Source organism: Capricornis sumatraensis, chromosome 4, assembly GCF_032405125.1.
Source record: "Capricornis sumatraensis isolate serow.1 chromosome 4, serow.2, whole genome shotgun sequence".
NCBI lineage: Eukaryota > Metazoa > Chordata > Mammalia > Artiodactyla > Bovidae > Capricornis > Capricornis sumatraensis.
The window spans coordinates 89,372,100-89,399,821 of record NC_091072.1 but is presented as its reverse complement, the minus strand read 5'-3'; the positions used below and the strand labels follow the sequence as shown (position 1 = coordinate 89,399,821).

Sequence of the window (27,722 nt, the reverse complement as noted above, 5' to 3'; positions counted from 1 at the left end):
AAACAACAAGGTCCTACCGGGAACTATGAATAATATCCTGTGATAAGTCAGAAAGGAATATGAAAAATATATAAAACTATATGTTATATATACATATATAATACTGAGTGACTTTGCGGTACAGCAGAAATTAAGACATTGTAAATCAATTATACTTCAAATTAAAAAAAAGTTAGCATTTTCTTCTTGGCTGGAAATGGTTGCTACGCTTTAACAGAACAGATCTGAATTTTTTGACAGCCTATGAACAGTGCTTTTGGATGACCTTAGATATGCACACAGCCCCCCATATCTGTGAAACTGAAGAAAGATTTCCAGGGACCTATAGTCTGCCTATCTTCAAGTATGGGGAAACGAAGAGTCATTTGGATTCAGGTCAGTTGCTAAAGTGTTCATATTCAAATTTGACTTTCATTCAATGTCCTCTAAAGATTAAAAGATTCATTTCTGTATATCCCTTACCCAAACCTAGAGACAGTAGTTCACGTTGGGAATATCTGAATATCACTGTTACTGAACAAACACAGACCATGTGTAACTACAGAATCTCTGTTAGAGGACAGCCCCGCACCACCAGCCAAATGTCAGCTGCCTTTGGGTCTTATATGTCTTTTCAATACTCTGTCCAGGCACCACCAAACTTTTCACTTATAAGTGACTGTTTTACTAAAATAGATGATTTATTTTGATATGTTAAAATTGAAAATGGGGAAAAAAAAGACCAGTAGATCCAAAGATTTGCAGATAACAGTCAGCACTATGACATCAGGGGAACAAAAAGCAAAATTCTAAAAAACGTTCATGTAATAGGCAAAGGAGAATGAAATCTGAGACAAATTTTGTGGCCACACCTGGAAATGAGTGGGAGAAATAAATGTACATCCCTTGGGGATGTATCAAACTCCATGGATGAAAAGCACATTCTGGGCAAGAACTGGCCAGAGCACAGTCTGAGATGGTGGTTTTCGGGGGACTGTCCATTCCCATGCCCCCACCTGATGAGCACAGCACAGGTGTCACTGACTTTGGACCCCATGACAGATGTGTTATCTGTGTCTCTCAGGCTTCTGGCACTCAGCACATACCAGATTCTCTTGGGCCCAGGTTGCTTAGGTTTCTGGGTGCCGTGGGCCATCCCCTAACCTCTGGGTTCAGCTCTGCTCTAAGGAGTTCAGGGGAGAAGACAGCAGCAGATAAAGTCATGTCTTGCTCCTCTTTACTTCTCCCCAGAGAGGGAACATTTGGGACATTCCAGGTCCCTAGAATTCAGACTCACCTTAATGTCTGCCTTACCCTCATCTCAACCTGAGCCTGGTCAACCCTCTTAAGCTTGACGATGCAGCAACAAAGAGCCTGAGTTTAGACTGAGGTTGGAGGTGAGATTTAATTGAAAGAATGACCAATCAGAACCTTAGAATAAGCTGGGGTGAGGCAAGGCATATGCTGTCCGTCCCAGCTATCATTTGACTAAAAACAGTCAAGACAAGTGACTTGCGAGGTTTCACACGGGCAGATAACAGAACAGCTTAGGCTTTACCCAGGCTCCTGCCCTCTAGACCAGTGGGCCTCAACCCTTTTGTCACCACAGACTGGTTTCACAGAAGACAACTTTTCTACAGACCAGGGGTGGAGGGATGGTTTTGGTATGAGTCAAGCACATTGCATTTACTGTGCACTTTATTTCCATTATTACTACACCAGCTCCACCTCAGATCATCAGGCACTAGAGAGGCTGGGGACCCCTGCTCTAGACCAGGTTCTTCCATTAGAGTAAGAGGCCTTTCCTTCCCAGACGAGGACGACTTACCAGAGTCTCTGACCCACCTGGAGATCTCAGATCTTAGCATCATAGCAAGTGGTGAAACTGAACCAATGAATGTGATGCACCTTGACAAACCTCAATAATTTCCTTAAACCAGCGCAATAACGGTAAAGAAATGGTTGTTTCCATTATCTGCAAACATACTCTTTGGCTTCCCATTGGGCACCAATATGGAGAGAAGCTCTCTATCAGGTAACAGTAACCATGCTGTATCAGTATTTTGAAATAGAGTTTCATTATTAAACTAGGGAGGAAAACAAAAACCCTGTCTTAAACCACAAGGGGGCAGTGCTGATGTATTAATATATATTCATACATACGGTTTAAGTGAACTGTGCACATCTGATTATAGGGACACGCAGAGAGATGAATATTCTTTATAAAATCTAGTTAATTGGACTTGTAAATGCTTTAAATTAATAACAACACTTAGGCCATAATTTGTATGTTTTCTAACAGTTTACAAAGCTCCTTCACTGACAATATTATTTCAGCATTATATTTCAGAGCCCACCTTAACTCAGTGCCCAGTAGTACCCTAACTTTTCCAACTAGTCTGAAATTCATAGAGTGTATTTTGTGTTCCGTTGCATTCCCAGTTTTATTCTTCTAAAGGAGGAATTTTTAGAGTTTACACTAAAAGATTGGTATAGGTAGAAGCTACAGCCAAAGTAGAAATGTGCCTTGTGAAGAAAGTCAAAAGGAGAAACACCAGAACAGAGTCTGGTGACATAATGAAAAGGGAAAAAGACCCAATAATAAGCTCAATAAAAATTATTAAGATGCTGGTTAAAGTACACTAAGATGCTGGTAATACTACATTTTGTAATAACCCCCATCAACCTACTCCATTAATGTCTCAGCCAGTTAGACGCAGTCCTGCCAATTAAAAAATCATATTTCTGGGAACTTCCTGGGTGGTCCAGTGGCTAAGACTCTGTGCTCCCAAGGCAGGGGGCCTAGATCCCACATGCGCACAAGAGTTCGCATGCCGCAACTAAAGATCCTGCATGCCACAACTAAGACCTGGTGCAGCCAAATAAATAAAAATAAATATTTTAAAAATACATAATCTTTCTGTACTTGTGTTTTTGGATGGCAAGAGGTTGGGGGTCAAGTATGAAAGGGGGAAGAAATATCTATATTCGGGATGAATGGCCAAGAGAAGCTTCTAATTGTCCCTGCACTCAGCCCTGTAACCCTCAACTACACCATCTCTTTGCAGCAGGTGGGAAACTTTGGTGTGAAGCATGCAGAAAATCCAGGAATTCTGCAATTCTGCAATAGGTCCATGATGAAAACTTCAACACACACACACACACCACTTGGCTTCATAATCACTACTCCAATTCTTGACGCCTTGCTTCCCCCAACCGTTCTGAATGGAGAAGAATAACATGGGCAATGCAGAAGAGCCTTCCACACCCTGCCCAAGGTTCCACCATCACCACAAGCAATGTGCTATTCTCATGCAATGGTTTTCAAAGAGTAGTCCCTGGACCTGCAGCGTCTGCATCACCAGGGAAGATGTCAATCATTCCAGACCCACTAAATCAGAAACTCTGAGGATGGGCCTGGCAATCCACGTTTTAACAAACCCTCCTGGTGAGTCAGTTGCACATGTCTGAGAATGACTGCTCTTGTCACACTGTCCACTCATCTGTCATAAAGGTCAGACAGGCATCAAAAAAAAACAGGCTGCAAAGACTCCCAGTGCCTGGTCATTTGGCACAGTTGAGAGGTGGGAGGGGTTGAAGCTAATGGTGCTAAGTCACCACCCAGTTCTAGAAAAAAATGTAAAATGGCATGTCCAACATTCTCTGGGTCTGTGGTAGTGAATGGCAAATGACAAGCAAACTTGTCTTCTTTCTAAATGGGCGATGATGTAACACAGTTACAGCCTGTTTTATTGATCTTTTGCCAGATTTCCAGGTCATTCAACATGTAAAACTAGAAGTACCCTGGATTTTACACCCCCATATTAAAGTAACACACACCATGCTCTCTCTTATATGAGCTGATGGGTGCTGCATTTTTCATATGCTGCAGATGCTCATGCAGAGAGAATTCTGAACCGTTAGTTTTGGTGCTAAAAATGAGGCTGGACCCAGAAAACAGAAATAGGGGCTTGCATTTTCTCAACCCAAAGGTTTTGCCAGATGCTATATTTTATGTTAATAGGAATTAATAATAAAATCTTACAAACCTATGTGCACCTGTTTTATATATTCAATCAGCGAATCTTTGTTATCCTTCCAGAAGCTTGGAAGCTTCTCCTTGCGAGGGTATTTACAGCATGACAGCTCCAACGTAATTTCAAAACACTGGGCCCAGATGTAGTTATAATCTTGCATTCCACCTAAACACAAGCATATTTAAGTCTTTTAAAAAGTACGAAGTTGGAGTGAAGTCAAGTATCACATATCTTGGAGACAGGTGAATTAGACAGTTGCAATGACAGGACATGTAAACAGGAAAAGATGAATTTGACATATTGGCATGTACAATTGCAGCTTGACATTTTATTATCCAGACATGACCAAGCAATCCTAAATACTCCCATATGGGTAACTGAATCAGAGCTGACTGATGTTCATCTATGCATCCAGATTAACTGAGGAGTAAGGGAAGGGTCCTTTTTAAAAATCACAACTACAAAATTCTTCATATTACATTTCTTTCCTAAATTACATTTTAAACAGAGAGAAACTAGAGTGATATTTCTTTTAAAATATTTCTACAAGCCTTTCATAAACACATTTATTCTGTAAAAATAAGTATATGCTAGCGTGTGAGATGAGTACAATTGTGTGGTAGTTTGAACATTCTTTGGCATTGCCTTTCTTTGGGATTGGAATGAAAACTGACCTTTTCCGGTCCTGTGGCCACTGCTGAGTTTTCCAAATTTGCTGGCATATTGAGTGCAGCACTTTCACAGCATCATCTTTTAGGATTTGAAATAGCTCAGCTGGAATTCCATCACCTCCACTAGCTTTGTTCATATGAGGCTTCCTAAGGCCCACTTAACTTTGCATTCCAGGATGTCTGGCTCTAGGTGAGTGATCACACCATCATGATTATCTGGGTCGTAAAGATCTTTTTTGTATACTTCTTCTGTGTATTCTTGCCACCTCTTCTGTTAGGTCCAAACCATTCCTGTCCTTTATTGTGCTCATCTTTGCATGAAATGTTCCCTTAGTATCTCTAATTTTCTTGAAGAGATCTCTAGTCTTTCCCATTCTACTGTTTTCCTCTCTTTGCACTGAATGCTGAGGAAGGGTTTCTTATCTCTTTGGAACTCTGCATTCAAATGGGTATATCTTTCCTTTTCTCCTCTGCCTTTCACTTCTCTTTCTCAGCTATTTGTAAGGCCTCCCCAGACAACCATTTTGCCTTTTTGCATTTCTTTTTCTTGGGGATGGTCTTGATTCCTACCTCCTATACAATGTTATGAACCTCTGTCCATAGTTCTTCAGGCACTCTATCAGATCTAATCCTGTGAATCTATTTGTCACTTTCACTGTATAATCGTAAGGGATTTGATTTAGGTCATATCTGAATGGTCTAGTGGTTTTCCCTACTTTCTTCAATTTGAGTCTGAATTTGGCAATAAGGAATTCATGACTGCACAATTGCACTCATCTCACATGCTAGCAAAGTAATGCTTAAAATTCTCCAAGCCAGGCTTCAACAGTATGTGAACTGTGAACTTTCAGATGTTCAAGCTGGATTTAGAAAAGGCCGAGGAACCAACATCTGGTGGATCATTGAAAAAGCAAGGGAGTTCCAGAAAAATATCTACTTCTGCTTTACTGACTACGCCAAAGCCTTTGACTATATGGATCCCAACAAATTGTGGAAAATTCTTAAAGAGATAGGAATACCAGATCACCTGACCCGCCTCCTGAGAAGTCTGTATGCAGGTCAAGAAGTAACAGTTAAATTGGACATGGAACAACAAACTTGTTCCAAATTGGGGAAGGAGTATGTCAAGGCTATATATTGTCACCCTGCTTATTTAACTTATATGCAGAGTACATCATGCGAAATGCCAGGCTGCATGAAGCATAAGCTGGAATCAAGGTTGCTGGAAGAAATATCAATAACCTCGGATACACAGATGACACCACCCTTTGGGCAGAAAGCAAAGAAGAACTAAATAGCCTATTGATGAAAGTGAAAGAGGAGAGTGAATAAGTTGGCTTAAAACTCAACATTCAGAAAACTAAGATCATAACATCTGGTCCCATCACATCATGGCAAATAGAAAGGGAAACAATGGAAACAGTGAGAGGCTTTATTTTTGGGGGCTCCCAAATCCCTACGGATGGTGACTGCAGCCATGAAATTAAAAGACGCTTGCTCCTTGGAAGAAAAGCCATGCCCAACCAGACAGCATATTAAAAAGCAGAGACGTTACTTTGCCAACAAAGGTCTGTCTAGTCAAAGCTATGGTTTTTCCAGTAGTGATGTATGAATGTGAGAGTTGGACCATAAAGAAAGCTGAGCACCAAAGAATTGATGCTTTTGAACTGTGGTGTTGGAGAAGACTCTTGAGAGTCCCTTGAACTGCAAGATCAAACCAGTCAATTCTAAAGGAAATCAGTCCTGAATATTCATTGAAAGGACTGATGCTGAAACTCTAATACTTTGGCCACCTGATGTGAAGAACTGACTCATTTGAAAAGACCTCGATGCTGGGAAAGATTGAAAGTAGGAGGAGAAGGGGACGACAGAAGATGAGGTGGTTGGATGGCATCACTGACTTGATGGACATGAGTTTGAGCAAGCTCCAGGAGTTGGTGATGGACAGGGAAGCCTGGCGTGCTGCAGTCCACGGGGTTGCAAAGAGACATGACTGAGCGACTGAAGTACATGAATTTGGAGGAATAATAGCCAGTGTTTACTTAGTGTTTGCTGTTGCTAGGTACTGTTTGAAGAACTTCACTGTCAGCTCTAACCCTCACAGTAATTATCACCCGTATTTTACAGGTGAGAAACTTAATTACAAATGGTAGGTCATGTACCCAGGGATTCTTGCCAGTGAATGGCTGAAACCAGAGCACATGCCACCTTCCTAGACGCCCTGTGCTCTTACCCATCACACCACACTACGTCTGTGGATGACAGACATGGTGCCATGTGGATTCTTGGGGAGCAGGGGAAGACCCAGTCCCCTGCTGCTTCTGGGATTACCACTGCCCATGCTCACTTTCTAGTTCTTACCTCTCAACACCCTATTTTCAAATGGTTATACTCATATTTTATATTTTTTAAGATGCAAACTTCTATTTTAAAATCTCTGAATTGGGAAGCATCTTAAATTTGATGGCTGAAATGCATCATTGTGTTATTAGTTCAGCTGGAAACTTTTTTCTTTCTTGGTGGGACATATTTTACAATCACTGGCATCTTAGATTTGATGAAGTGTGGTATCTTTGAATGAATTAGTCTCTGCCAGATTTTAATTAGTTATACTTGATATTTGCCTAGTGAAATAAGTTTTTTCAAGTCCATCAGAGTATTTGGGAAGTCATGAAGTAAATATTTATGCTCAGAAAATGGTCAAAATATTACATAACTATTAAGTAATACTTAGGTAGGTCCCTGGAGAAGGAAATGGCAACTCACTCCAGTATTCTCGCCTGAAGAATCCCATGGACAGAGGAGCCTGCAGTCCATAGGGTTGCAAAGAGTCGGACACTATTGAAGCGACTTAGCACGCACGCACATAGGTCCCAGTTTTAGCCAGGGAGAATTACTCTTTTCTTCCTTTTCCTTTACTTGCAAGTTTTGTATTTCTAAGCTTATTTTCACCACGAAATAGAAGAGGAAAGAAAGGAAGAAAGAAATGAAACAAAACAAAAGCCTTTGACTGGATGACTGTCTCAGGTGGAAAGAACGTAAATGGCAAAACAGGTGTGGAAAGCACACCGGATAGAGAACGCCAGCTGTGGAGAGTGTGGGCCGCTCTGGATAAGCCAGACAGGCCTGGCCAACAAAGGCACACTTGGGAACTACTCACAACAGCAAAACCAGGTTCCTAGTCAATCTCCCACGCATTTGGATCTGTCTTGGGAAGTCACATAGCACACTGAAGGACAGAGCTGGCCTTGGGCAGGAGGGTCTTTTCCCCTGTGTGGAGTGGTCAGCGGAGACTAGCCTGCCCGTCTCTCGAACATGGGAGAAAAGCTTGGGGAACTGTGGCATCTGGCTGGGCCTGCCACCTTCCAGTCATGGTCTAGGCTTATTTACGTTGCCTGGAAAGCTGGCAGAAACCTGCCCAGATATAAAAGTCCCAGCTTGTGCAAGATTACCTGCCTGTGCATCTACACTGACAAGGGAGGAAGTGGCTGAGTGTGGAAATGCAGGCTGGGCCTGCTGCTGCCCGGACCTGCTGAGCAGTCTGAAAGGGGGCACTTTTCACTGAGGTGGTGGAAACCTGTTCCCTGCCCACTGTCTCCCCTCTCACCCTTCCGTCCTCCGTCGCTCCTATTCTCTCGAGTTTCCAGACTAGGACTATGACACCCTTGGGCTTCTGCTGATATTCTTCCTTCTGACAAGAACATCCCCTCTGCCGTGTTCCCTATATGGCAAACTCCTCACTTCCTCCCTCGCCTGGCTATTCTGTTCCAAAGGAGCAAGACTAGAGGGCTCTTCTGTTCAGTCTGCAAAGTGGCTTGAAAAATCAGGAGACTTCATGGAAACATCCATCTTGCTTCACAACCTGGAAGATCTGGCAATACTGCCCCCTACTGCTGCATGGCAGTAACTACCTGGATGTAAGTAGCAACACCCAGCTTCCCTGGTGGCTCAGATGGTAAAGAACCTGCCTGCCATTGCAGGAGACTTAAGAGAAGTGGGTTTGATCCCTGGGTCACGAAGATCCCCTGGAGAAGGAAATGGCAACCCACTCCAGTGTTCTTGCCAAGATAATTCCATGGATAGAGGAGCCTGGTGGGCTACAGTCCATGGGTTGCAAAGAGTTGGACACGACTGGGTGACTAACACACAAGTAGCAACTCTCCCCACTGGGTGAGACATAAGAATTACATTTCTCCAAGGCCTTCACTACTTCCTGCTGTGATTTGGCTTTCCACCCCTGTGGTACACTGTGCCTTTTCTAAATCTCTGTTCTTATTTATATGATACTGCCATCATAATTAACTTAAATGTTGCTCTTCTCTGTTAAACTTGGGCTTAATATCTGTGTCCTGTTCATCTTTCTTGGCACAGTTCCCAGCTCCAAAGTGAATGCTAAACAAGCGTCTGAACTCAGGCAACTTTGGCAGTAGGGAACATGTCTGAGCATCTCTCAAACGGTTGTCCCCCTCCTGGCTCTGTGCTATTAGCTGACAGAGACATGACAAGGTACTGCACTGTGCCTGACTAACTTCTGGCAACTACTGGGGTCAACAAAGGCCAGCTGGCACCTCTAGGTAAAGACAACTAGAGTAGTAGAATGAAGAGAAACTCACCTTTCAGTGGATACCAGGAGTATCCATTTATAATTCCATTAGAAAACCCTGTTTTAATTCTACATGAATTCCTTTTCATGTCAGGATTCCGTGAAGCATAGGTATTTGCAAGATATTGAAAAACATCATCATCAGGGGTTAAGCTCCGAGAGTATAATGTCCCAGTGGCTGTACATGGAAGATAGACCAAGACCGTTTAGTTGATGTAGAGGAAGTATACAGTACATTAGCCCCTGCATCATCAAATTCCACACACAGGCTCTCATTTCCTAGAGAGATCCTCTACCCACTTCCAGGAATGTCTCTCTACTCTTACTCCCAGTTTCTGATGGACATAACAGAAGGGGTATCACACAAAATAACCATGTACATGTCCAAGCTCCTCCTCAATCAGCTTAAAAGTTAAATACCTTCTTAGTCATTCTTGTTGATTCCAGGAGATCAGTAAACTTTCCTTAGGTACTGTAGGGATTAAATGAAGCCACTAGAATATTTTAACTCCTTGGTACATACCTTATACTACAGTTTTAAGGGGAGTCAGGAATTATTATTCATGTGATTAGTTGTTTTTTTTTTTTCAGTCATGTTGTCCCTTGCGTGCTAATCTAAATTACAATTTTACTATTTCACTGATGAATGTCAAGTAATCCCATTTTTGGTTGTCAGTTCAGACACCTTGCCCATCTACTGTTTATAAATTGTAGGAAGGATAGCTCAGAGTTGAGAGAATGAGGCTTTTTCCAACCCTGCCAGAAAAATTAAGTAGGGAGAGAAAGAGTGTATCCCCGTTCAGAGGTGGAAAGTTTGCAGTCTCACTCTGGATTTAGAGAGCAAGAGCAGGGCCCCTCTGGGCTTACCTGGAACACCATTGTCAAATGGGTAACTGGCCACCAGGGCACCACCATGGAGGTTTGCAGAGAGGACAAAGGTCTCTGTAGTCAGCCACTTCATGACTGCCACGGTCTCAGGCTGCCTCGGTACATTATTAAGCTCAAAAGCATCAGGGAAATTTCTATTCAGGTCATAGAGGTTACTATTATCCCTTTAAAAGAAAGATGTTTTAAGGGTTTACTGTTGGTATATGAGGGAGCAAATTCCTGTAGAGTGTAGACCTTTGCTCTGGGCTCCAGCTGTTTTTCCAGATATGAATACAGAGGTGGTGGATGGTTGCCTTGTCAGCCTCCAACGAATTGCACTTGGTATTCATGCACTACGTTGTTCCCTCCCATGTGACTTGTTCTTGCCAGTGGGACAGGAGTGATTCGGATGTAAGCAGAGGTTGGATAAGTGTTTTGTGTTTTGGGGCTTTTGCTCTAGGAACACTCCCATTTGGAACCCTGAGACCTCACTGCTAGCTACATCAAGGGGCCACATGAAGGAATGAGGGACCCAGGTGAGATCCAGAACTGAAACTCAAGACACAGGGTCCCAGACAGACCCCCGCTGAGGTCCCAGTCATCGTGGCATAGAGATGGACCCTGCTCTGCCCTGCCCAAATTCCCAACTTACAGAAAAGGTGGCTGTTTCCTCAATTTGGGGGCAGTTTGTTCCATAGCAATTGTTATCAGAATTAATAGGAACATGCTATTTTATACAAATATATTTCTGAAAAGTGGATTGGCTCTGTTGCCATAGTTGTTTAGTCACTAAGTCCTATCAGACTCTGCGACCCTATGGACTGTAGCTGGCCAGGCTTCTCTATTCATGGGATTTCCCAGGCAAGAATATTGGAGTGGGTGACCATTTCCTTCTCCAGGGAATCTTCCTGACACAGGGACCAAACTTGTGTCTCTGGCTTGGCAGATGGATTCTTCACCACTGAGCCACCTGGGAAGACTTGGCCATGTTTAAATATGCTAAAAAAAACTTATCAGTGGAAGGGAATCCAGTGGTGATTTATCTTTGGTAAAAACAAAATTTTAATTGCACAAGTATCAGTGTTTATCAGACATTTGAGAAATTCCAAACTCCCTGAGGCCATTTAAAATACAATAAACTTTAAATCAGAAATACTACAAGATTCACTCTTCTTTATGTTAGTTATTGGCCTGGCTGAATAAATCAGCCTGCCTATCGAGGGGTCAGGTTCTATACTAGGCCCTGGGATTTCCTAGTGATGAACACTATGGACAGGACTCCTGCCCTCGGGTAGGCATTAAAGGAGAAATGAGACATTAAAATTGTGCTGTGAGGGTAAAGGGCCAGGTGATATGAGTATAACTGGGGACCTAATATCCGATAGGCTAGGGAAGGAGGCTTTGAGGAAATGCTGTTGAAACAGGCCAGGGTGGGGCCAATGGGGGGTGAGAATGCCGGAGGTGAGAAGGAAGCCTGTAGTTGTAGTTTCAGGGGTGAAGAGGGATCTAAGTGGCTGCAGCAGGGTGACAGTGGGAAAAGCAATAAAGCCGGAGCAGTGGAGGGTGGGCAGGCACAGGAGTAAACCAGCCTTATTCAGGATTTCTCTTCTCACAGTTAAAGCCATGGGTGGCCCTGAAGAGTTTCCAGCATGGCAGTGACATGGCACCGGCTATGAGATGTTTCATTAATTCCTCTTGACAGGGCCAAGGTGTCCGATCTGATGGGGGCCTTTTGTGGTTTTGTTATCTTTTACATAGACTGGCCCATTCTTACCTGCCATCATTGTAAAAACAGTCAGGCTTTACAACAGCTTCGAATCCATCTGGGTTCATTGAGGGCATGATGTGTATCCGGGTACTATTGATTAGATTTGTGATTTCAGGGTCTCTTCCATCTCTGGTTACAAGATATTCAATTAAATGGAGCAGCAGTTCCCGCCCTACAGCCTGTAGGTGTTAAAACAGAGAAGAGGCTACTTGAGGAAAACAAGGAAAACAGTCCCCAAGGAACAAATTCCCCAACAAGAAGCACTACAGATGATACTTAAAACCAAAACCAGTTGTCAGACCACCGTTTCTTCAGGTGCATGGCAATCCATCACTAGTATGCTGCAAAATCTTTTTAATATTTTTAAAATTTTTTTAAAGTATCTAATAATTTACTTTTAAAAAATGAATTGGAGCGGAGTAAAGGTTATTTCTTATTATCTTGTTTTCAATTTGCTTGTCTTCCAACTGCTTCTTGGAGTGATGGAGAGAGGCAGAGCTAGAAATCAGGCGTGGGAGCCGAGCATCTTCACGAGCACATGGGACACACAGGAGAGCTGTGGTGCGTGTCTAGGTGGATGGTACATGGAGAACCCCTGCAGCAGACACGCAGATTTGAACAGAGCAAAATCCAAATCGGTAATACTCATAATTTAAACAGGTTCCTGATTTCCAGATTCCCCTATTTCCAAGCTCTTCTATTTTCAAATTCCCCTCTTGCACACTTGTGCAATTTTTGCCATGCCTCTGTACTTCTGATTTCTAGTTCCATGTTTCATTGGCACATCATCCTCACAACTTTTTGCCATATCTCCATATTATCTATACTATTATTTAGTTTTCATTTTCTATAAATTGGCTCGCTTTTTACTTACATTAAAAATGATAAACTTTGCATAATTAGCATTTTGCTAGATTTCATGTTTTTAATTATACAGTAAAATAAAAGCATGACTATGAAAATAAACATGGTCACGTGTTTTAGGGGAAAAAAAGGAATTCACATTTTCAGCCTTATTCTGTAAAGATCTGATTCAGTTCAGTTCAGTCGCTCAGTCCGACTCTTTGCGACCCCATGAATCGCAGCACGCCAGGCCTCCCTGTTCATCACCAACTCCTGGAGTTCACTCAGACTCACGTCCATAGAGTCAGTGATGCCATCCAGCCATCTCATCCTCTGTTGTCCCCTTCTCCTCCTGCCCCCAATCCCTCCCGGCATCAGAGTTTTTTCCAATGAGTCAACTCTTCGCATGAGGTCGCCAAAGTACTGGAGTTTCAGCTTTAGCATCATTCCTTCCAAAGAAATCCCAGGGCTGATCTCCTTCAGAAAGATCTGATTAGCCTACATTAATTTTCCCCTGTAAACCTGACCTCAAAGATTCTGCTTCTAAGTAAGGAATATTTACCTCTTGCATGTGATCAGATGTTGTTGAGGGGTTAGGATATGGGAAATCAGTGCAGCAGGTGTTAAATAAGGATGGTGCTGCCAGTGCATTAATGAAGGCCACGGGCAACAAAAGAATCTTCAATTATGACTCCATTGTAGCAATTCATGGCTGTGACAAAGAAGGAACAATGCTGCACTCTATATCCCTTGCTGGCAAGCAAAGAGATCACATCTTATGAATCTGGTATCCTAATGGACACAGAATAATTGAAAATGGAACTAAGAAAAATTTAAATATGTGAATTATATATTTATACATAGCCATAAAATTTAGAGTGGAAATAAATTCCATTCTGACTTCAATTTGTTTTTTCTCCCACTCATGTCTGTCTTCTTCCACTACTGTGATTTTTGTTTTTATAGTCCAAATTGTAGGTTGAAAAAGGTCCTTACAAACTAATAACTAAACAAGTCAAGTGAGTCACACACTGGGTTTCCAATTGGGTGTTTTGGAAGCTCAAGCACGTTTGCAAGCTCCTTACTGCCTTCCCTAAAACCAGAGGAGGAGGGGATGGTAATTTTAAGTTGTGAAAGGCCCTACAAGTGGGTGTGTGGTTGGTTGGAAGGGGGGCTTTCCTGGCAAGGGGGAGGGGAGATCAAAGGGTCAAGGAAAGGGAGGAGGAAGTGAGGTTTCTAAATGCTGGTTCGAGACTGCAGGATGCTGCCCTTAGAGGGGTGTACCAGGAAACCCTGAGGCCCATCTGAGTCCCAGGTCAGGCATGAAGTGAGCCATACTGGAGTCCCCACGTGATTCTAAAAGTGAATTTCCTCTTAACTCTCTGAATCATACATTCTCAAGCATGCTTGAACTCAAGACAGGAACTGGCAATGAAATTCATCCACCCACAAGCAAATGAAAACAAAGAGTAAGAAGCTGTGATTAATGAACTAAATTAAGCAACTGTGGTGGTGTGAGTATAGGATAGAAGGTAAAAGTTAAGGTTTATAGTTAACAGCAAGGGTGACGGCTAGGGGACGGGGTGGGGGAGATGAGTTTTCAAAGTGCTAATTTTTTCACTTTTCATAGCAATGGGTCATAGGATATTATCCAAAGTTTAATATATATATATATTTATATAAAATCATTATAATTTCAGTTTTTCCTAATTTTTTGAATTCAGAAGAATCTTATTAATAAGATAATTAATTTCTTATTTTGAGAAATTAACAAGTTCACCAGTCATTTTCACTTTCATTTTCATCAACTTCAGTTCTGTTAAGCTCAAGTAAAGTTATTAAATTTCATACTTCTTAAAGATAATACATATGACACATTTTATTTCCTTTTGATTCCTCTCATTCTATTACTACAGAAATAAAGAGATACGTAGAATAGCATCTGGCAAATAATAATGATGGCTATTTCTGAGTGACAGTATCTTGAATAGTTGTTACACTTATTTTTCTATTTCTTTTAAATGAAAGAAAACCTATGTTCTTTTTGAAAAAACAAAATCATGATTCTTACAAAGGACACAAATGGGTGACCAAGGTATCTTCTGTTTGCTTCCCTATTCCAAAACAAACCACAAATTCTTAACTTTATAGGGTGAAATAAAAATCTTGGAGGTATGATAAAGAACTGATTAAGAGTCAGATAATCTTAAAACTTGTGAGGTAAACTGATACAATTTCGGAGAGAGTTAAACAAAGTCCTTTTGTTTTCTTGGACCATATTTTCTTGTCTCTGTAAAAGCAAATTTATGTCACATATTATTCAAATTAATTCTTCTCAACCTTAATATAAATGTCTCAAATACTCATTCATGTTTTATGTATAGGCCTCCCTTCATTTAAAATTAAGTCTTTGAACATGAGACCTTAGAGAGACTAAATTTTTTTTTTTTAATGTGGTCAAAAGTGTTTCCATGGACTTATCCAGCCTTTTATTTAGCTTTCTCTTCCTTTTGTGAGAATGTGGAGAATCCCTAATGAAGAGCCTGAAAGGCTGGGTAAGCACACCGGCTTCTGGAGTGTTTCTCTGATAATTCATCTGGTCATTAAGATGGCAATACCCCCAGGATGGACCTACAGATTGTCATAGTGAGTGAAGTAAGTCAGACTGAGAAAGAGGAATATTGTATAATATTGCTTATAAAAGGAATCTTTAAAAACATGATACAATTATTTACAAAACAGAAACAGACCCACAGAGAACGAATTTATGGCTACCAGGGAGGAATGTGGTGGAGAGTGGGGAAGGATAGTTAGGGAGTTTGGGATTAACATACACACAGCACTATATGTAAAACAGATAACCAACAAGGACCCATTGTATAGCACAGGGAACTCTGCTCAATACTATGTAACAACCTCAATGGGAAAAGGCTTTGAAAAAATAGATACAAGTGTAAGTAAATCACTTTGCTGTACACCTGAAAGTAACACATTATTAATCAACTATACTCCAAGGTAAAATTAAAAGTTTTTAGAAAAAGATGGCAAGAACTCAGGAAGCAGAAAATAAATCTATATCAGTTTTACTTCAATTCAGTCAAGTTGGAACTTGCTAGATAGATGAAAATGAGTGTTCCAGCACTTATAAGAACAATTGCAAAAAAATGTTGAAGCAACAATCCACAACTGGGTAGTGTATTGTGTAAGACTGAGTGTTGAGGTCCACAAACTCCTAGAAGATCCATGCACCCTGAGGACAGCATTCAAAGCTAGTGTGCCAGAATAGCAAGGAATCAACCCAAAGAAGGTTAAGAACCACTGCCCACAAATGTTATATATGCTGTTTTTAATAGTGGGCCTTGAAAATGCTCTTTAATCCCAAAAGTTCTAAGAGAAGAAGGATGAAGAAGCTGGTTAGACCAAGCTAATCTAAGTGACCCTTCTGCTCCTGGGTTAAGCCATCCCTTTCCCCAGCTCCTGGTGGCACCAGGAGGGCGGAACACACAAGATCTAAATTCAGGATAACAAGTTTCTCAGTGGCCCCCCCAAAGCTGTCAGACACTGTTAACAGCTGGGACACACAGAGGGTGACAGGACTTCAGGTCTCCACACCCAAAACACACGGACACTCCTCCCTGCATAATCTCAGTCCTTGGCAGTCGTCAAAGAATCAAGGTAAATGAGTGAGACCTGCTTTGACGGGATACATTAACTACCTGGAGAGCAAGATGTCAGAAATTTGGGAAAGCACAAGCAAATTCAGGGGTGAACAAGAGGAAGGACTTTTGCTTTTCTTTGGAAGTTTCAACTGAGAGGATTAAATTCTGAGCAGCAGACTGCAACCTTTCGAAATGCTAGGAATTCAATAAATAAGCTACTGGAGTCATTTGAGAGCCACATGTCTCTTATTAAAAATGGGTTCCATGGGACCCGATCAATTGACCAGATAGCAAAAGGGAAAGGAAATCTGGGCTGCTATCTATCATGAATAGTTGTTTTATTAAAAACAACTTTGCTCAGACTCCCAGCAATATCAAGCCTTTTTGAGCACAGCCTATTATGCTCAAAAAAGTAACTTCCACCCACCCATAAATCAAATTCAAAGACAAGACAAGCCACTTTCTCAGAGGCAAACGTTTGTATTTGAGCTCCAGTGACAAGAAGTCCCCTTGCTGGCCAGGACAGGTTGAGCAGCATGTCTGGACAGGAAAGGCAGAATTGTGCATGTGTCACGCAGGGTGGAGCCTGTTCCTATAAAGCCTGGGTTTGGGGAGGGTTGAGTCGGAACAGGAAGCGCAGCATTTGAGTAGTCGATGCTGCCACACTATTGCAGATCTGGAAGTGTTGTAACAAGTCAGCAGGTCGTACTTACAGGATTATGCATCTAAAGTTAAGTGTGTTTGATAAGGTGTGACACAGATCATATGTCAATTTTCTTTACTGTCAAGACTGGAGACTGTCTTTCCCTTCCACTGGATTGCCCAGTTGTGTGGTCCTGGGAAACAGGAAATCCTGCAGCTGTCACATTCTCAAAAATATGAGAGCTGAGGAAGTATATACTAAAATATATATCGAAAAGTATGTATAAATATATATTAAAATATTTTATTGTACATAAAATACATATACAAAAGTATATACTAAACATATATATAAAAGTATACATACAAAAACATACTCTGAGGAAGTAAGGTGAGAAATTTTTCGGAACATCTTCAAATGCCTGGCTAGAATGGCTGGGCAGCCAGGAGTCGTAAAAGGGTATTTTGCAAATTATAAGATAAATAACATAAATGAAACAAAATAGAGTTGATCTCTGATAAGCTGGAAAATAGCAAGATGTTATGATGGAATTTAAGGGTTTGTGGAAAGGTGGGGATGACAGAGCCCTAAGCTTGATGGTCTAAAGCGTCAAAAATGCTAAGTTTTGGATTAAGAGAAAGTGACAAAAGCATTAAAAAGCCAGCTAGTAGGAGGCTGGATAGCCAGTTGGGACCTTCTTAGTTCAAATATATCACTCTTCTGCTGGGTCACCTTGATGCTGAGCAGGAGGTGGGGAAAACCAACCCAGGAGGCGTTCAGGGACTTGGACAGCTGTCATTCTTCCAGTCCCCAAACAAAAAACAAGCTCCGGTTACCTGCACAGGGCACTGGGTAAACAACCAAACGGCTGTGATGGATTTTGGGTCATAGCTCCTTCAGTCCTCTCAGAAGGCCTTACAGGAAGACCCTTCCAGATTCTTTGCTACAGTGTTGGCTGTTTCCTCTGCATTTACACAGAGTGCAAGAGACCCGAGGGGAGGTCCTTTGGTGACACATCAGATATGTGTTCAAACCACATACATACCTCATCTCCATGCATATTTGCCACATACTTGAATTCCGGAATCCCAATCCTGTGTTCCCTTGGAGAGCGTCCCACGACGAGAACCCACAGGTTTCTGCCTTTACGGGGGAGAAAGTACAGAAAAATGAGTAGCCTTTTGAAATGATGACTGAACTCTGATAGAACAAGAATAGTGAACAATGATGCCACTTCTCCCACCTGATGACTGTTTCATGACCAGCTCAGTTCATGCAACTAACACCTCTGTGCCTGGAACGCTTTTAGTTTACTGCCAGCCAAAATCCTTTCAATCAGCAGAAATATTTAACTTTGTATTCTAGAATGTGACTTAAAAATTGAAGGCTTAGTATGTTACATAGATCTTATTCTTCCAAAATGTTTAGTAGACTTAGTAGGTTACATAGATCTGATTTTTCCAAAATTATTTTTCCAAAAAGTGTGCTCTGAGTTCCTGGTGCCTTATAGAAGTGATCTTGCTAATTCACACAATAACACAGAAATAATAATTGATAGTTGACTGGGAGGGAGCCATAACTCTCAGTGCAAGGAACATGAAAAAACCAACAGCAAGAAAACATGAAACTCAGAAGGGAGACTGTTTTTACAGTAAATCCTGAGTCTTGTTGTATTCAAATGATCATGTAACAAAGGCTCTCAGCAGTGAGTGTCCTTGAGCACGGAGTCCTGTCGTATAAGCTGGGAACCACAAACAATGCTGACAATGCCTCAAAGAAAACTTGTAAGTCCTAACTCTGCCAGGGATGGTGAAATTTGGACAGAGACTAAACATCATTGAAGATTCGCTCTGGGCAGATGTTACATTTGCATTTTTGGTTTATTTTAACTCAGGCAATCCCTTGTCCCGAGCCAGTAAGATAGATTTTTAACCAGACTTTACAAAATGAAAACACTGACCTTCAAAAAATATTAAATAAACTGCTTAAGATCACACAGCTAGGAAGAGGCTGTGATTTGAGCCCCAGAACCAAGACCTGAATTCTGGCCTAAATGACTCGATTCTAGAGCTCTTAACACTAAGGAAAACAGCCTGTTACTCAAGAAGCTTGGTGTCCTAATCAGCAAAATGAAGAGGTTTCTTTCAATTCTAAAATCACATTTTTTAAAATACACTTTAAAACTAGAGATTGGGGAAATGTATATTTGATATCTAGCACCTAGATACAAAGTTCACACATCTGTAATAGCTAAACCTTCTGTGGAATTCAAGAAGCCAGGAAAGGAATTTAACAGCAGCCTGTAGGCTAATGTGGAGCCCGTTTCTGCAGAATTTTTAGTGTAGTTCCTTTAATCTGGGGATCTCATAAGTGGGGGAATACTCTCTTGCCATAAAGAACTCAGGGAGAAGCAGATAGTGGACTTGTCTTTTCTACCATTAATTCTTAATTTATTATAACAATTGTAGGACAATTCATCTTGACAGGGTAATGCTTTGAATTTAGTAATTGCAGAGATTGTCAAAAAACATCCCCAAAGGGCAGCTTATCTGACTGATGCCACTTGTTCAGTGCCGACTACTCAGGTCATTGATTCACAACCATTTATCTAGTACTATTATATTCAGGCATTTAACCCTACAGATAGTTATGCTCTCTACACCCAGTGAGTCTCTGATCTAGAGAAGAACAGCATGCAAGAACATCATTACACTGGACTGTGACATATATGATCACAGAGTGTGTATAAGGTACTCGTGTGACTGTAGAATAAAGGAAGAAACTTTTCCGAGTGGGATCACATAAAACTTTACAGACATAGGGTTTTAGAGCTGACTTCTGACCAGGGTTCTGAACAGTGACTCCAAGTGGACAAGTATCAGTACAATCCATTTGGTGGTTTCCCAGCAGAACCACTTTATTAACCAGAATCTTTGATTCCCCCATATTACCAATTCTCAGATCACCTAGGGCTTCAAATTTAGCATGTTACCGTTTTTCATGTGAAGCAAATAAGAGCTTTTTTCTGTTAAACGTGGCTCTTTAGGTTTCCTTTTGGGGGATTCTTTTCTGTAGCTATTAATGCTTTCAAGGCTAGAATAACCACAGATTTGTATAGAATATGGTCTGGTCCCCTCACAAGCAAGGAAAAATATTCAGCATCATCTTGACGTTGTTGTTGTTTACAGCTGCTAAGCCGTGTCTGACTCTTTTGCTACCCCATGGACTATACCCCATCGGACTCCTCTGTCCATGGGATTTCCCAGGCAAGAATACTGGAGTGGGTTGCCATTTCCTTCTCTAAGGAATCTTTCCAACCCAGGGATCAAACCATGTCTCCTGCATTCGCAGGCGGGTTCTTTACCACTGAACCACCAGGGAAGCCCACACCTTGCCATAATGTTCCTCAATTGTTTTCTAACTCTGCATTGGCAAAGCCAACCTGTAATATAAAGGATAGTGTAAGACAAGAAAAACCTGACTTGACATAGGTATTCAACATTATTTGAGGGCTTCCCTGGTGGTCCAGAGGTTAAGAATCTGCCTTGCAATGCAGAGAACACTGGCTTGATCCCTGGTTTGGGAAGATTCCACATACTGTAGAGCAACTAAGCACATAGCACCGCAACTACTAAGCCTGCACCCTAGAATCTGTGTGCCCAAAATTACTGAAGGCCACTCACCCTAGAGCTGGTGCTCCGCAACAAGAGAAGCCAGGGCAACGAGAAACCCACACACTGCGACTAGAGAAAGCCACATGCAGTAACAAGACCCAGCGCAGCCAAAAAAATACATGCGTGTGTGTGTGTATAATTTGGTTCAAGGAAGTAGTGAAATCAAACCAATAAAATCTAAATGAAGAAATATTGGTAGTAACTCAATCTCAGTTTTAGCATGAATGGCTCCTAAGTGAACAGCAAAATGAGAAACTTACCTTGAATAACCCTCCATGGCACCAAGCCCGAGGATGAAAACCAACCCATAAACCTGAAGATATTCACCCAATGCTTTTGGAAAGCTAAGCCTTTTGAAAGTTTTAAACCAGCCTCTCCAATAAACATTGGTTATCTCTGGCTTAGACTAGAGTAAATGCACAAAGGACAGACTATTGACTTTTCACAGCTTGATTGCCAAGGTGAGGCTAATTTAAACAAGATTTTTTTTTTCTATCAAGGTTGGACAGGCTGCCTTTATCCCTCCAAGTTCCTGCTTTGAACTTTGAGCACCTACTTTGAACTTTGAACTCTTGACCAGGTGTGCTCAAGAGCTCTGAAATGCTCAGCCACTTTCTCTCCACTACAAAGTAAGGAAAACCTGGATTCCAAAATTGTCAGATTCTATGTCCAGGAACCCTCTCCGGGCTTGACTCCAAGCCCAGGGATGTGACATGGTGCCCAACTGGGCACCTAACTGGGTTTGCTTGTAGGACCAGAAAAGTGTTACCATTCAAAAGGCTTCACAAAGATCCACAAGGCAAGGAAACAGAAGACTCTAGGCATTCAGGAGAGAGTAGGAGGAGAAGCTTGAAAAACAACGTACAGTGTCAACAGGGAGAAACTGAAGAGTGTTATTCCCCTACCAGAATCACTGGATCCTTGGAAAAGTGCCAATCCCTGAGCCCCATCTCCTAAATCACACTCTAGGGGGAGGGCCCCAACCTGCACTTAACAGGCTCCTTTGGTGATTCTGAGGCCCATTAGAGTTTGGAAGCTGCTCAGATTGAGGCAGTGAATGTCCAGATAGATTTGGGGGGTAAAATCATCTCATTTTACATACAATCATGAACATGTTTCTATATTAACAAATATACTTTGACTACACCTTTTAAAATGGCTGTTTGACATACATCAACATGAATCTGCCACGGGTATACATGTGTTCCCCATCTTGAACCCTGCTCCCACCTCCCTCCCCGTACCATCCCTCTGGGTCATCCCAGTGCACCAGCCCCAAACATCCTGTATCTTGCATTGAACCTGGACTGGTGGTTCATTTCTTATATGATATTATACATGTTTCAATGCCATTCTCCCAAATCATCCCACCCTCTCCCTCTTCTACAGCGTCCAAAATAAATAAATTTTAAAAAATGGCTGTTTGATATTTTATTACACAAATGCGGTATCATTCATTCAACAATGCTCCATGGTTAGGGGTCCAACTATAAATAATTTATGTAAATTACAGCATGTCCACTTACATTATGTACAGAATTTTTAATGTAAAATATTTTACCATGGCAAAGAAATCAGAGTACAAAATTATATAATTACAACCATGTAAAGTGGAGAGTGAAAAAGTTGGCTTAAAGCTCAACATTCAGAAAATGAAGATCATGGCATCTGGTCCCATAACTTCATGGCAAATAGATGGGGAAACAGTGGAAACAGTGTCAGACTTTATTTTTTGGGGCTCCAAAATCACTGCTGATGGTGACTGCAGCCATGAAATTAAAAGATGCTTACTCCTTGGAAGAAAAGTTATGACCAACCTAGACAGTATATTCAAAAGCAGACATATTACTTTGCTGACCAAGGTCCGTCTAGTCAAGGCTATGGTTTTTCCAGTAGTCATGTATGGATGTGAGAGTTGGACTGTGAAGAAGGCTGAGCGCCGAAGAATTGATGCTTTTGAAGTGTGGTGTTGGAGAAGACTCTTGAGAGTCCCTTGGACTGCAAGGAGATCCAACCAGTTCATTCTGAAGGAGATCAGCCCTGGGATTTCTTTGGAAGGAATGATGCTAAAGCTGAAGCTCCAGTACTTTGGTGACCTCATGCGAAGAGTTGACTCATTGGAAAAGACTCTGATGCTGGGAGGGATTGGGGGCAGGAGAAGGGGACGACAGAGGATGAGATGGCTGGATGGCATCACTGACTCGATGGATGTGAGTCTGAGTAAACTCCGGGAGCTGGTGATGGACAGGGAGGCCTGGAGTGCTGCGATTCACGGGGTCGCAAAGAACCGGACACGACTGAGTGACTGAACTGAACTGAAAGGAGACTATTCACCAACAAAATACCATGGAATGAAACAGCTCCAAAGCATATAAAGCCTTAAATGAAATGATTCATGAGTCCCTATAAGAATTGAAACCAGCACACTGTCAGTAAAAATGGGCTAGGTGATAGGGTTATAAAACCAAGACTTTGTTTTCACTTTTCCATCTTTCTAGTTTTTAAAAATAAAACACTAAATCTTATTGTTTATTAAGTTCAGATACTGTGTGCTGAGCTTTATAATACCTGATCTTTACACTTTATAATACTTGATCTTTACAACACCTCTGTGTGGTGGGTGATACCCACAATTCATTGATATAAGTGGTAGAACCAGGATTCAAACCCAGGTCTGTCTGATTCCAGTATCTGAGTTCTTCTGATGACTCCAGGCTCTTCCTGAAAGTAATAGGTAGGTCAGGGCCAATCCCACTCTGGGGGCATAGTTCCTCAGCAGTTCTTTCAGCATCACACTGCCATAATTTGTCCCTGGAACAAGTTCCAGGACGCTACGTGTCTATGACCATTGAGCCATAGCAATACACCTGAACTTAGGGCTGCCCTACAGGGATGGTCCATACTAGGTGTTGGCATAATGACCCCATTAGATTCTCTCTACTCCAAGTGTGTCTCTACTCTCTGGACACACACCCAGAGAGAAATGGAATCCCTGTGTGGTTGGCCTGGTCCCAGGAGCAGACCTGCAGTGATGATAAGGCTGGTGAGATGCAAGGTCCAACCCACGAGGCACCAGTCTCCAGGGTGATGGATCGGTTGTTTCCCAGACTAGAATATTTCTCTTTGTGCCCTTACAATTACCCTTTGACCTAAGTCAAAGCTCAGGGGACCTTGCTTGATGCATGAGTTTGCGTCTTCATACGTAAGTGGGACCAACAGCTCTATTGGCAAGACTGCTGGCGAGTTCCTCCTGTCTTCCCTAAAAAAGAAGCCGATGCTCCAACACCAAACCTTCAATCTCACTTATGCTCTTTCCCATTACTATACACACAGAGCCAGCCCGGCATCAAATAATGTCCCAGAGGAGCTGAAAAGTAGCACATAACTTCGGTCGGGTTAAACATGCAATCTCCGTGACCTCGGGCCTGGAAGTGGAAGAGGAAGTTCCTAAGTGGTTTATGACAAACAACACAAACAACTGCAAACAAAACAGGGACAAAGTCTCCAGAATGGCTATGTTTGCATGGCAGCATGACTCACAGTTCAGAGCATTTTATCTATATTCACTTGGCCCTGACAACCATAAGCAGTAGGTACAAAGATTATCCTTTCACACAGGTGGAGGCGCTATCCTAGGGAAGCTCATAAGGCCATGGTTCTCACGTGTGGTCCCAAGACCAGTATCATCACGTTCTCTGGGAACTTGTTAGAAATGCACGTTCTCAGACTCCACCCCTAAGTACTGTGTCAGAGACCCTGGGGCGGGGGACCTGCAGTCTGTGTCTTAAGGAGCTCCCCAGGGCATCCTCGTGCGCACTAAAGTCCGAGAACCACAGACACAGAGATCGGACTTGTGGACACGGTGGGGGACAGAGAGGCTAGGACGTAATTGGGAAAGTAGCATTGACGTATTTACACTATCACATGTAAAACAGCTAGTGGGAAGCTGCTATATGGCATAGGGAGCCCGGCCTGGCAGTCCATAACAACCTAGAGGGGTGGGGTGAGAGAGGGGAGGGAGGAGATATATGTATAATTATGGCTGATTGGTATTGTGTTGGTTTCTGCCCTACAACAATATTGTAAAGCAATTATGCTTCAATTAAAGATATACATAAAGCTTGAGAGCCATAGTAAACAAGGATGGAGCTGGATAGCCTATTCAGAGGCTGCTCTGTTCTTAACCATTAGGCTGCACTGTTCCAGTCACCTAGGGGTCAGAAAAGATCAAAGAAACGTGACCCTGTGCCCATAAATTGCCATGTGCCATTTCTGGTGTTGAGATTTTTCTTTCTCCCCTCTGGAGAACTGGAAATGGGAGGAGGAGGTTTCGAGGACCCTATGAGGATGGTCTGAGAAGTTAAAGCTATCATCTCCTTCCTTTAGTATGCAAATCTCAGGCTGGTCTGCAAACTAGTCCACTACCAGCTTGTCCCCAGACTGCTCTACTCAAGGATTACTGGTAAGCCTCAGAGGCTCTGCCCCAAAGCTGTGGAATCTGGAGACAGCTCTAGTTCTGAGATCTGTCTGCTAAGCTGACTAGGCTGAAAAAGTAGCGTAGGTGGAATAGCAATAGGAGGAAAGACATGGACAAAACTCATCTGCTCTACTCAGACCTTTTCTGGGACAAAAAAAAAAAAATCACACACACACTCTCCTAACATGGCAAATGGCCCAGCAGTCACTGGGGCTTCTGCATTGAATTGAGAAGTCTGGCCAGCCCATGTGAATGCCCAGTCTGTCTGATTCTGTACATGCAAAGCTGTGAACCCATCCTTGGTAAGATGCAATGATTCCAATCCCCAGTCAGCCACATGACATTCTGGAGCTTTAATGCCATTGACTGTGTAGTGGGCAATAGCACCCCACTCCAGTACTCTTGCCTGGAAAATCCCATGGATGGAGGAGCCTGGTAGGCTGCAGTCCATGGGGTCGCGAAGAGTTGGACACGACTGAGCGACTTCACTTTCACTTTTCACTTTCATGCGTGAAGGAAACGGCAACCCACTCCAGTGTTCTTGCCTGGAGAACCCCAGGGACGGGGGAGCCTGGTGGGCTGTCGTCTATGGGGTCGCACAGAGTCGGACACAACTGACGTGACTTAGCAGCAGCAGTGTAGTGGGCTCGGAATTCCTGACGTTGCTCCTGAATGGAGGAACTTGTCAAGAAGGGGTTCAGCGGTGCAGAAAGAAATCAGGCGACCTAGAGGTCCTTCTGCTACTGTGACAAGAGCAAGTGCCCTGCTCTGCTTGAAAGCAGCCATGGGACTGGGCTGCCTCTTGCCTCCGGCAGTTCTAAGTTCTAGCTAGGACCCCGAGTTTTGGTCCCCTTTTCTCCCATGACATCAAAGTATAATCCAAGCCCCTCAGCATGGCAAGCAGCCTTTCATGGATTGTGGCCTTGCTGCTTCTAGCCTCCTACCACAATTCCTTACACTGTGCTCCAGGCAACCTTAATCATGTGTGCTTCTAATGGGAGCTACCATCAGCCTTGATGCCTATAAATGTGTGCTCTTGCTCCCGCATGAATAGCCCTCTATCTGCCTGATCAAAGCGGCCAGCTTCCTCTTGCCTTTCCAAGGCTCAACCAAAAGCCCCCTCCCATCTACCACCTTTCTTACCCTTCTTCCTTGATCCTGTATTTTACCAGCCTGAGTTGCTCTCTCTTTTGAATGTCTCCCACATGCTTCTGCAACCCCTCTCCTAAAACTAAAACCAGAGGTTTTCCTGCAGGCAAGGGATTGTGCATCTCTGTGCTTGCGGTGGCTAGTGTCATGCCTGGCACAGATGTAGTAGGTGGCCCATAAATGGTTGCTAAATGAATGGATGGCTGGAAAAATGATCAAATAAAGAAGTTCAGTTGGAGCCAGGGTCCAGGACCGAAGAAAAGGCTTATAGCTAGTCTAGAGAACTATCTGGGGTGGGCTCTGAAAAAGCTCCAAATTTCTAGATCAATCCCAGGGTTTTCAGACCTTCTTGGGGATATTTCCATACTATTGCTGAGATCCAAACAAAATATCTGGCTTCTGGTTAGACTTCCATCATCATGGGGAGATGGGATTTCATTTGCTTACTTATTTGTCCCCGTGGCACTAATGCTGTGAAACAACACCTGAGAAATGGAGATGCTAGTTTCATGTTATTGCTTCCTGAACAAGTCAGTAGGGAAGTTTGGGGGTTTCAACTTCTAAATCAGAAATTCTTCTGATTGCTTGGGGACATTATCATTTTCAATTGAAGAGAGAGAGGAAAAACCTGAAGTTGTATTGAATTGGAAGACATTTTCCTTCCTTCCTTTTTTTTTTTAAAATTTCAAGACTAGTCATGATTCCCAGAGAAGCTGAGTGTTTGTCTCATTAATCACCAACCATCAACCCAAACAAGAAGATGGCAGGAAATTCCTCTGCCTTCCTCCTCTTTCAACTCTACCTTCTCTATCCCTCCCACTCTATTCCCAGGTCAGAAGCCGATAAATCTGTTGCACTTCCTCTAAAAATTTTTAATTTTTAAGCTATAAAATTAAGAGAATTTTTTTTAAATTAAGTTTTAAAAGCTAGCCATAATTCTCATGTCCCAGCCGCCCTAATTTTTTTATGTTCCCTTCTAGTCTTTTTTTCATAGACAGGAAACTTGTTTTAAATCCCCAAAGTGAAAATCTCTAGAGGCCTCATACTATAAAAAGCTGCGAACTTCCGCTTTTGGTCCCTTAGGGGAGAGGTCAAACAAAATCAGATCTTCTTCTTGAAGAATGGCTCAGTTTTAACAGCCAAATTAAATATCTTAAAGTACAAACAAGTACTTGAGATTTTTAAAAAATGCTATTTTAAAAGGTCAATCATTATGGCTGGCTCTACGTTTATTGTCCACTGGTGGGTTCTCTTTTAAGGTTTTCCAGGGGCATTCTGGTTCAGTGTTAGTGTTTTGGTTCTTTCTTCCCAGCTGGTGGTTTTACTTCTTATATATTCCTGGAGGTGTCACA

The 27,722-nt window shown here is 42.3% G+C and overlaps 1 protein-coding gene across 2 annotated transcripts in view; it reads right to left on the bottom strand.

The window, feature by feature from the left end:
• The window catches only part of CPM (carboxypeptidase M), a 73,634-nt gene that overhangs the window by 9,325 nt on the left and 36,587 nt on the right, over window positions 1-27,722 (bottom strand). The window contains exons 2-6 of one of the 2 annotated variants that reach the window (XM_068971281.1): window positions 18,116-18,213; window positions 11,932-12,104; window positions 10,158-10,342; window positions 9,301-9,468; window positions 4,029-4,181 (exon numbers count right to left, since the gene is read on the bottom strand). In XM_068971281.1, the coding sequence (XP_068827382.1) occupies window positions 4,029-4,181; window positions 9,301-9,468; window positions 10,158-10,342; window positions 11,932-12,104; window positions 18,116-18,213 (777 nt within the window). The remainder of the gene's footprint in view (window positions 1-4,028; window positions 4,182-9,300; window positions 9,469-10,157; window positions 10,343-11,931; window positions 12,105-18,115; window positions 18,214-27,722) is intronic. The other variant, XM_068971282.1, reaches the window with a different exon arrangement.